We start from the raw sequence: 10404 nt of genomic DNA, 5'->3' as shown, positions 1-10404 counted from the left end.
CTTGTTTCATTACAATGATTATAATCCCTTCCATCTACCATCAGTTAACAGTATTTCTCTCTATTCACTTTAGCTCTTTTTTTTAAAACACTCTGGCGTACATGATCATTTATACCACCAAAGGTCACATTCTGCAAGTCTGCCTCTTGGCCACCAGTTTTCAGTCCCTCTTTTCCCATGAATCTAGTGTCCTCAGCTGCTCCCTTTCTCCATATCCCCATCTCTGCCTCCATCTTAGTCTGGTATCACTGCTTCTCTAGATAAGGTCCCGCTTTCTGCTTGTGCTTTTCTCCCTTGATGGTCCTAGGGTCCTCTGTTTTTGGACTGTAAGATTAACTTACAGAACTTCTACCTTTACCATTGTGTTCATTATTTTTTAGTTCCATCTTTTTAATAACTTTTTTGAAGCTCCGTCATACATGTTATAGCATGGATGAACCTTGAAAACATTTTGCTAAGTGAAAAAGCCAGATGCAAAAAGACCACATATTGTGTGAGTTCGTCAGCGCACAGGCCCAGCACAGGCAGTGTAGAAAAGCAGAAAAACAGTGAGTGGTTTTCAGGGGCTGCGGAGGGGGATGAGGGAATGACAGATAATAGGTATTTTGTGGAGGTGATGAAGATGTCTTAAAATTAGGTAGTGATGATGGGCACAATTCTGAAAATATACTAAAAACAATTGAATTGTGCATTTTAAGTGGATGTATTATATGGTATGTGAATTATGTATCAATAAAGCTGTAAAAAAGGGAATATATTCAATGTAAAAAGTTATAGGGAAAAAAATACAAGGTAAAAATCACCCATCATTATAGCACAGAGTCCTGGTGTGGCGTTATAGTATAACACTGGACAGCAAACCTCAAAGTTGGCAGCTCACAACTAGCAGCCCTTCCTTGGAAACCCTATTTGGGAGCTCTGTGAGTTGGGACTAACTCAGTAGCACTTAATAACGACAACAAATTATACTCCCTCTAGTCTACTTTTAGAGTCCTGGTGTGGCGCTGTGGGTTAATGCGCCAGACTGCAAAGCTGTTTAAACTGCAAGGTTGGCGGTTCAAGCTCACCAGCGTCTCCTTGGAAACCCTATACAGGGTTGCTATGGGTCGGAACCAACTTGATGGCACTTAACAACAACAGTCTACTTTTGGGATCCTGGTGTAGCACTGTAGGATAGTACTGAACTAATGACCACAAGGTTGGCAGTTCAAACCCACCACCCATTCTCACGAACTACACAGGGTCACTGTGAGTGGGAACCAACTCAACAGTGCACAATGACAATGTGCTGTCTAAATAAATGTTACGTGTGTGTGCCCATATAACAAGCCTGGTGTTATGGTGGTTAAACACTCAGCTGCTAAATAAAAGAAGAAATTTGTGACAATCTGCTTCTATGTTGTTAAGTGCTGCTGAGTCAATTCCAACCCATAGCGACCCTGTATAGGGTTTCTGAGGAGAAGCTGGTGAGCTTGAACCACCAACCTTGCAGTTCAAACGGCTTTGCAGCCTGGTACATTAACCCACAGCGCCACATCAGGACTCCTATGCTGTTGTTGTTAAGTACTGTGGAGTCGGTTCCGACTCATAGTGACCCTGCACAGGGTTTCCGAGGCTGTAAATCTTTACGGGAGTAGAACACCTCATCTTTCTCCTGAAGAACCACTGGTAGTTTCGAACTGCTGACCTTAAGGTTGGCAGTCTGATACGTAACCACTATGCCACCAGAGCTCCAAGACTCCTATAGAGAGATGACCAAAAAAATTAAAGTAAAAAAAAAAAGCCCAGCCCATGACTGTTGGGTTGATTTCGACTCATAAATATTACAGCCTTGGAAACAAGAGTGCTCCCTACCTGCATTTGCTATGAGTCTAATTGACTTGGCAGCAGTAATGTGTGTATAAACGCGTACACATGCACGTATGTCTGTGTCCACGTAGAAGACTGCTCTGTGGTCAGCTTTTATGGCGTCCTCGTGCGGCGCTGTAGGATAAGCATTGGACCGTAAGGTCAGTGGTTCACACTCACCAGCCACTCCTTGGAAACCCTATCCAGGGTCACTTTGAGTCCGAAACAACTCAACAGCACTTAATAACAATGATAATCAGCTTTTTAAGTGTCTTAATTCACAAGCAGAAAGAAAACAAATCACCCAGGGACACTCATCACTGTTAACCCCTGTTTAAACACACACACTTATTATAAGAAAGGGAAGTCAAGTGTTACTCTTTACCAGCCCTTCTCAGAGGCCCTTCCTGCCCAGCTTCTGCCCTGGGAGTTTTTAGCCCACAGGGGAGGGGACAGTTGAAGGGCCAAGGGTGGCCAAGGAGATAAAGCCCTGCACACCTGCTTTCTGAAGGGTTTTGTGCCCTGACTCTCCCTGTCATCCTCAGCCCTGTTCGTCTTCTGTACCAAGAGCCGCCGTGCAGAACGCTATTGGCAGAAGACGTTGCTGCAGATGGAAGAGATGGAGTCTCAGATCCGGGAGGAGATTCGTAAAGGTAGCAGGTGGGGGCTGTGGAGCCTGGCCCTCCGAGCTGAAGAACAGGCTCACAGTCCACTCATGGCTGCCCACCTGCCCACCAGGCTTTGCTGAGCTGCAGACAGACATGACAGACCTGACCAAGGAGCTGAACCGCAGTCAGGGCATCCCCTTCTTGGAGTACAAGCACTTCGTGACTCGGACCTTCTTCCCTAAGGTCAGCCCCTGCGATTACCTCAGAGCTCCTGGCCCTCTCTGGACTGGACTTGACTAGAAGGCACCTTTGTGGAACAGTGTCAGACCTGCACATAAGCCTGCTGCGGGGAGGCCCAGTTCCTCCCCCGACTCTACCCACTCACCTGTCCTGGGGTGCAGGGCCTGCCTCTCTCCTTACTGAGATGGAGAGCAGGGTGGTCAGGGACCCCTTCCCTCCTCTTGCCGTCCCAGAGGCCACTGCCTGCCCTGTCTCCAACTTTCCTTGACCCAGCAGGCAGTTGTGCCAGTGGTCAGCACCCCCTGTCTTGTCCAGACCATGCTGCTCCTCAGCAACAGCCAGCTTGTTGACTATGACTGCCCTTTGCCACTATTCATGAAACTCCCCAGCGGCTCTTTCCAGTCTCGGGATGAAGGCCAGGCGCCCATAGTCACCCTATGGGCCAAGCCCTTCCAGCCTCCCTGCCTTGGCTTCTCCCATTCCACACTGAACATTTTTGCTTCTTGTTTAGCTTAGTGCATTAACGCATTGCCACACCTCAGCTCCTGTAGTTCCTCTGCCTGAAGCCCCTCCCAGGAAGACCTGGGGCATACCCCACTGCCTTTCCTGGAATCCCATGACCCTCTGGGCTTGGCCTCTTACTCTTTTATGTAGCTCACTTCTATGCCAGTTTCCCTAACTGCCCTCCTCCAAGGACCTAGCAGAGGTGTACTGGGCAAGTCCAGGCCACTGTTCCTTTGTGCTTGTTGAGTGAGGGCCGTCTCTGTCCCCACTGAGGTGCCAGGGGTCTTGCCTCCACAGTGCTCCTCCCTTTATGAAGAACGTTATGTACTGCCTTCCCAGGCGCTCAACTCCCAGGGCAGCTCTGTGGTGCAGGAGACTCACCCACTCCTGGGGGAGTGGAAGGTGAGTGCCGTCCAGCCCCACCCTGTCCTGCTCTAGGCCCAGCCAGTCAGCTCACCTGACCCATTGATTCAGAGCTTGGGGGACTGGGAGCCACACGGTATCACAGGCGTTAACTTCCAGGGCATTTAAGGATGAGGGAGGATCGGGACCCTCTAAGGCCCCCCATCCCACCCGGTGCTTAGAGAATGGAAGATAAGAGGGTCCTACACACGAGGTCATTGTGCCATCCTAAGCATCCATGTCCCTCTCTGGGCTCTACTTCTCGACTCAGCTGAGTCATTGTACCCAGGCATGTACCGTTGTAAAGTTGTGAGCTCCCTACCCCAGGAGCTGACCTTATACACTAGACAGAAGGGTCCGTCCCATTGGACTCTCCACTCCGACTTTCTGCAGATCCCTGAGAGCTGCCGGCCCAACATGGAAGAGGGGATCAGCCTCTTCTCCTCCCTACTCAACAACAAACATTTCCTCATCGTCTTCGTCCATGCACTGGAGCAGCAGAAGGACTTTGCAGTGCGCGACAGGTCAGCCAGAGAGTGAGGCAGGGTCCTGCCCCTGGGTCCAGGATTTGCCTGGCAGACCACGCCTCTCTGCCACATCCCAACTGAGGAAGCTTGTAAACTGGCATCCTCGGTGGCAGCTGGGGTCCTCCAGCTTTAGGCCCTGGGTCCTAGAATTCTGTGGCTCTGAGTTCCCCAGATCATCTTCTTCCCAGGCCTGGATCCTCCCCACCGTTTGCACGGTGACTCAAGGTTCTTTTACCCCGTGGTCCCTGGATGCCCGGGATGGTGGTGGTGCTGAGGTGGAGTGCCCCTGCAGGTGCAGCCTGGCCTCTCTGCTGACCGTGGCACTGCATGGTAAGCTCGAGTACTACACGAGCATCATGAAGGACTTGCTGGTGGACCTCATCGATGCCTCGGCCGCCAAGAACCCCAAGCTCATGCTGCGGCGCACCGAGTCTGTGGTGGAGAAGATGCTCACGAACTGGATGTCCATCTGCATGTACAGCTGTCTGCGGGTGAGCCTCCGTGCTGGGCATAGCAGCCCCAGCAGCAGTCCTGCTGAGCCCAGAGTCCATCTGCCCACACTCCAGCCCACCAGGAGAGTTTGTGCAGACTCAGGGCCTGAGGATCCAACATATGGTGGGGAAACGGAGGCTCAGAAAGGATCTGGCTTCCTGCAAGGGCTCAGAACAGGATAGTGGCAGAACAGAGGCAGTCCCTGCAGGTCACCAAACCCTGTCTGGTATGTCTTTGGGTCACTGCTCTGGGATTTAGAGATAAACCAGACGTACACTCAGATCTTTGAGGCCCTAAGTGATACGGATGTGGATACAGGAATGAAAATGCCCACCGTGGAGTAGCTGGGTGAGGGCCTGACCCCAGCAACTACGGTGGTAAGCCTGGGCGTGGGAACATTTCCAGACTCCTTGCTCAACCCTAAGCTGAGACCTGAGGGTTTGTAAGCATCAAGGGTTGAGTAGGGTGGGTGTCCAGGCACTGGTCACAGCATGGGCAAGGCTAGCAGGAGGGAACATTCAGGAAGGGGACCAGGGTGAATCCAGAGAGTCAGGACCTGCTGCATTCTCTAAACTCCTTTAGAGTTTTCTGGCAGAATCATAGAAGGAAGACAAAGGCCTGGCCGCAATCCTCCTGGCCTTGAGTCTGCCTTTGGCACCAATTAGCTGTGTGATAGCTGGTGAGCCATGGTCCTCTCTGGGCTTGGCTCCCTTCTCCACCACATGGGGCCTCTGCCCCTAGGCCTGGACAGCTCCACTGTTACCCCTGGGGGAGTCAGGAGCAAACAGAGCCAGGGTCTGGGGCGGGGTCATTGGGGCACAGCCCTCCTGTTGGCTGCCTCATCCGGGAGCCTCATGCTTGATCAGGAAGGACCAGGCTGCGGCAGACAGTGGACCCAGCTCCCTGGCCTCCTGTTCATAGGGCCCCAATTAGACCTTTCCTCTCGGAGCCTGTGCTCCCTGCCCCAGATAATGGGCTGTTAATGGCTCCCATCCCTGACCTGGAGGTTTGGATTGGAAACAAGGACTGGCATACTGCCTTTCCATTTGTGCCAAATTGGCTTGGTACTATTATGTACTTCATGTTTTCTTTACATCAGTTCATTGGTTTTACTGAAACGTCTACCAAAATGAAACATCTGGTCAGTTGCCATGACATATACCATGAACTCAGCTCAAGGATACAGACGACAGCTGAGCCCTTTGCCGGACACACGCTCTGTTATAAAGCAGGGAGACTAGCAGGGTACTCCGAGGCCCTGGCTCAGTCTGGCATGTTACACAGCAGTGAGACTGGGCGGGTGCATTGAGGTCACATGTGACCCTATTCCACCTAAACCCTTGTCATAGAAAGTCACGGGCCTGGGTCCAGTCCAGCTGGGGGACTCTGGGAAGGTTCCTTGGCCTGAGTCTGCAAGTTGCTGTCTACACAATGAGGATGATAGCTCATGTGGAGTGTCCCTCCCGCAACAGGGGGCATTGAATAAACATGAGCTTAGAATCCAGGGAGAGAACCCTGTAGGAACAGCAGTGTGGGCACAAGCATCCAGAGCAGGACAGGGAACCAAACGACAGCTCTGGTGGTGGACAGAGACCCCAACACAGCCTCAAGCTTGGGGGCTGGGATCTGGGGAGGGCAGGCGACAGAGGCGCTGCGCAGGTCCCTGACGACCCCATGTCACCCCAGGAAACGGTTGGGGAGCCGTTCTTCCTGCTCCTGTGTGCCATCAAGCAGCAGGTCAATAAAGGTTCCATTGACGCCATCACAGGCAAGGCCCGCTACACGCTCAACGAGGAGTGGCTTCTGCGGGAAAACATCGAGGCCAAGCCCCGGGTGAGCCCTGGGAGACAGCGGGGGCACCCTGGAGGGCCCGGCGCAGGTCCTGAGCATGGTGCTCCCTCACGGTTCTCTGACTCTGTCCCACCCTCTCTCCACAGAACCTGAATGTGTCCTTCCAGGGCTGTGGCATGGACTCACTGAGCGTGCGGGCCATGGATACGGACACACTGACACAGGTCAAGGAGAAGATCTTGGAGGCCTTTTGCAAGAACGTGCCTTATTCCCAGTGGCCGCGTGCCGAAGATGTGGACCTAGGTGAGCAGGGGCAGAGTGATGCCGGTATTTAATTCAGATAATGTACATTACTATCCCCACCAACAAGGAGCTCTTAATCTGGTGGGGAGATCTATCCTGTACTGTGTCAGCATCCTGAAATTCAGAGCAGAAAGTGTTGAGGAAAGGCTTCTGAAGGGGGAGAGGGGTTTGGAGTTTGAAGCATGAATGGGGATTTTGAAGGCAAAACCAAGACCTGTGACCACAACCTTCTCTGAGCACTTACTCTGTGACAAGGACCCGGTGACACAGTGGTTAATTGGCTCATTTGCTAACAGAAAGGTTGCCAGTTCAAATCTACCAACTGCTCATTGGCAGGCAGATGTGGCATTCTGCTCCTGTAAAGATTTACAGCCTTGGAGGCCCTGGGGGGCCATTCTGCCCTTCCTCATGCTAGGGACATGAGTCAGACTCGGTTTGGCAGCAGCGGGTTTAGTTTCGGTGTCATTCTGTCAGACCCTGCTCTAGACCTAGGTAGCTGGGCAGAGCAGGCCCTGCCCTCCAGAGCAGGGGATGTCAGGGAACTAACTGAGGCTAGGGTACAGGGGTCAGAATGAGGTAGAGACTTGAAGGGCAAACTTGAGCACTTGAGTTCTACCCTGAGGACAGTGGGCAGCTGAAGATATGTGAGCCTTTTCACATGCAGAGCCTTACTTCATCAGCAACAGCCTGAGACTGGGGACACACAAGTTCGGGGACAGGTGGGCTCTTGCTTGCTGTTTGGGCTGTGTGGTCTCTGCACTTCGGGTCTGGGGCCCAGGTTCTGGCCCTGCTCCTCACCTTCTCATCCTGACAACCCCGCTCCCTGCCTCACAGAGTGGTTCGCCTCGAGCACGCAGAGCTACGTCCTGCGGGACTTGGATGACACCTCAGTGATGGAAGACGGCCGCAAGAAGCTCAATACCCTGGCCCACTACAAGGTGGGACTCCCACCCCACTCATCACTCCCTCCCGCCCTGACCTCTGGCCTCTGACCTCAGCCTCTCCCCTTTTATCAGATCCCTGAGGGCGCCTCCCTGGCCATGAGCCTCACAGACAAGAAGGACAACACCTTGGGCCGAGGTAGCATGGTTGGGCATAGGGAGGGAGGGTTTCTAGGTGGGATAGGGGCCCCTCTAGTCCAAGCCTGGCCCCTTCAGCATAGTCACAGTGTGGCTATGACTGAGACCTCCTTGGTGGGGCCAGAGTCAGCCCCCTCTGACTCAGTATTGTTGGGGCCGGACCTGCCACCAAGCTGGTTTCCTGTGGGCAGCCAGGAGGAGGCTCAGACGGGTGGGGAGCGGTTCCTAGGGTACCCCAGACCCCCCCCTCAGATGCCCCACGCTTAGCTGCTTGACTCTTAGACCTAGGAGCTGGACTCCTCTGGGTCTCAGAGTCCCTTCCTAAGAATGGGGGCAGGGTCTTTCTGAATCTCTCTTTCTCCATCTTTCCCTCTTGTCTTTCCCTCTCTGCATTGCCCTCGAGTTCTCTCCATTTCGGTTTCTCTCACTCTCTGACCGGGCGTCTGTGTTCCTCCTCTCGCTTGTTTATTTATTGTGTGTGTATTTCTTCTTGCAGTGAAAGACTTGGACACAGAGAAGTATTTCCATTTGGTGAGTGCCTGGCCATGGCCTCCGGGAGCCAGCCCCTTGCTGGGTGTGGCCCGGGCCTCCTGCCACCCTGGGCCTCTGGGAAAAGTATTCCCAGGCCTCGAAAGACTGGGGTGGGGGGCGGACTGTGACTCAGAGGCAGGAGGTACCATGACCCTTCTGCAAGGCGTGTGCAGAGCCAGGGGGCCATGGGCACAGGCTGGGAACTGCTTGGCTCCAGGTGCTGCCCACGGATGAGCTGGTGGAGCCCAAGAAGTCCCACCGGCAGAGCCACCGCAAGAAGGTGCTGCCTGAGATCTACCTGACCCGCCTGCTGTCCACCAAGGTGAGCCCCACCTCAGTCTCCTTCTAGGCTCTGTCAGGGGGCACAAGTGCTTCCTGTTACCTATGTGGTGCCCGATGGACTCTCAGGACAAGAGGCTGGCAGGTGTGGGTCCTGCCAACAAAAGATCACAGTGATCAAAGGTGTGTGAGAGAGGTCTGTATTCGCTCTTGTCACAGAGGGAAATGAGGTCCCGCAGGGGCCGTGACACCCAAGAACCCACATTCCCAGCATCACCACTGCCAGCTCTGTCCCTCTTTATCTCGTGCAGTCCTTTTCAATATTCCTGTGAGGAGGGTTTCACAAACCCATTTCGCAGACAAGAAAACTAAGTCCCCAAGTCATCACGTGACTGACCGGATGGAATGGAAAAATCACCATCCAAGTTCCCAGGGCTCTCAGGAGCTGCTGGAGGTGCCCACGCACCCTCCACACTCTGACTCCGGACTGAAAGCAGCTACACCTCTCTCTCTCAGGGAACACTGCAGAAATTTTTGGATGACCTGTTCAAGGCCATTCTGAGCATCCGGGAGGACAAGCCCCCGCTGGCTGTCAAGTACTTCTTTGACTTCCTGGAGGAGCAGGCTGAGAAGAGGGGCATCTCAGATCCAGACACCTTGCACATCTGGAAGACCAACAGGTGGGCGACAGGGAGGGTGGTACAGAGTTCCCTGTAGCCGTGGGGTTCACAGCTCAGCCTCTAAGCCCACCGGCCACTTCTGGATATGTGACCCCATCCCTCAGTTTGCCCTTGCTGTTAAACCAGGGCACTGAGAATAACACACTGTAATGAAAGAGAATCAGGAGTGCTCCAGGCACCCAGTGAGCTCTGTCAGGGTTTGCCCTACCTTGTTTCTCCATCACCCCTCCTGGGAAGGCACAGTCGGTTCCATTTTACAGATGAGCACACTGAGGCTGACGGAGAAGTTCACACAGCCCCTGCGGGAGCAGAGCTAGGGTCAAACCTGACACCTCTACCATGTCTTAGCTTTCCTTTAAGGCACATCTTAGCTTTCAGGTTCACAAATCCCACCAAGAACTTTTTAAAAGCCCCTGCCTGACCTCAGGACAAATGCCCACAGGCCTAGAAGTTTCTGTGGACTTTCAGGTGTTTCTCAGAGCTCTAGGGTCTATGCACCGGGTGGCCCTGGGTGGGTGGAGGGTCAGCACCCCTCTCTGTCCCCTGAGGACTCAGGCCCCACCCCCTCTCAGGCCTGCTGAAGCTCTAGAGTGGACTTCTGCCTTGCCTGCGTGAGAGGCCTAGAGGAGGAGCTGGGCAGCTGAGGCGGGCGGGTGGCAGTGCTCTAATGAGAACCAGGGCTGGCCCTGAGGCCCCTGTGTGAGAGGCACGGAGGCTCTGAGGGGTGGCAGTGCTGGGGGTGGGGAGGACTCAGGCCTCTACACCCCGCTGCTTACCCTGCTCCAAGCAGGAAACCTGCTCCCAGATCCTCCCAATTGTGGCCCCAGCTCCTGGCCCTAGCCTTGCTCCACTCACACTGCCTCTGTCTCGCATTCTGCAGCCTTCCTCTCCGGTTCTGGGTGAACATCCTGAAGAACCCCCAGTTTGTCTTTGACATTGACAAGACAGACCACATCGATGCCTGCCTCTCAGTCATTGCTCAGGCCTTCATCGACGCCTGCTCTATCTCTGACCTACAACTGGGCAAGGTGTGCTGTGCCAGGGGTCCCAGTGGGTGCTCCATCGACCTTCCACCGGCCTCAGGGGAAGTGGGATGCACAGGGCTCACCGGGGGGGGGGG

General features: G+C 53.8%; 1 protein-coding gene across 1 annotated transcript in view; it reads left to right on the top strand.

Annotated features, from left to right (window-relative positions):
• The window catches only part of PLXND1 (plexin D1), a gene marked incomplete at its 5' end in the record, with an annotated part of 62990 nt that overhangs the window by 50185 nt on the left and 2401 nt on the right, over nt 1-10404 (top strand). The window contains 13 exons of the mRNA XM_006868685.1: nt 2394-2501; nt 2587-2699; nt 3498-3602; nt 3996-4126; nt 4422-4620; nt 6308-6454; nt 6559-6715; nt 7550-7653; nt 7732-7795; nt 8291-8325; nt 8543-8647; nt 9121-9284; nt 10165-10312. Coding sequence (XP_006868747.1) covers nt 2394-2501; nt 2587-2699; nt 3498-3602; nt 3996-4126; nt 4422-4620; nt 6308-6454; nt 6559-6715; nt 7550-7653; nt 7732-7795; nt 8291-8325; nt 8543-8647; nt 9121-9284; nt 10165-10312 — 1580 coding nt within the window. The remainder of the gene's footprint in view (nt 1-2393; nt 2502-2586; nt 2700-3497; nt 3603-3995; nt 4127-4421; nt 4621-6307; nt 6455-6558; nt 6716-7549; nt 7654-7731; nt 7796-8290; nt 8326-8542; nt 8648-9120; nt 9285-10164; nt 10313-10404) is intronic.

This window comes from Chrysochloris asiatica, unplaced genomic scaffold (genome assembly GCF_000296735.1).
Source record: "Chrysochloris asiatica unplaced genomic scaffold, ChrAsi1.0 scaffold00121, whole genome shotgun sequence".
Classification (NCBI taxonomy): Eukaryota; Metazoa; Chordata; class Mammalia; order Afrosoricida; family Chrysochloridae; genus Chrysochloris; species Chrysochloris asiatica.
The sequence above is the reverse complement of the archived record's forward strand: the minus strand, read 5'-3'. Positions and strand labels throughout refer to the sequence as shown.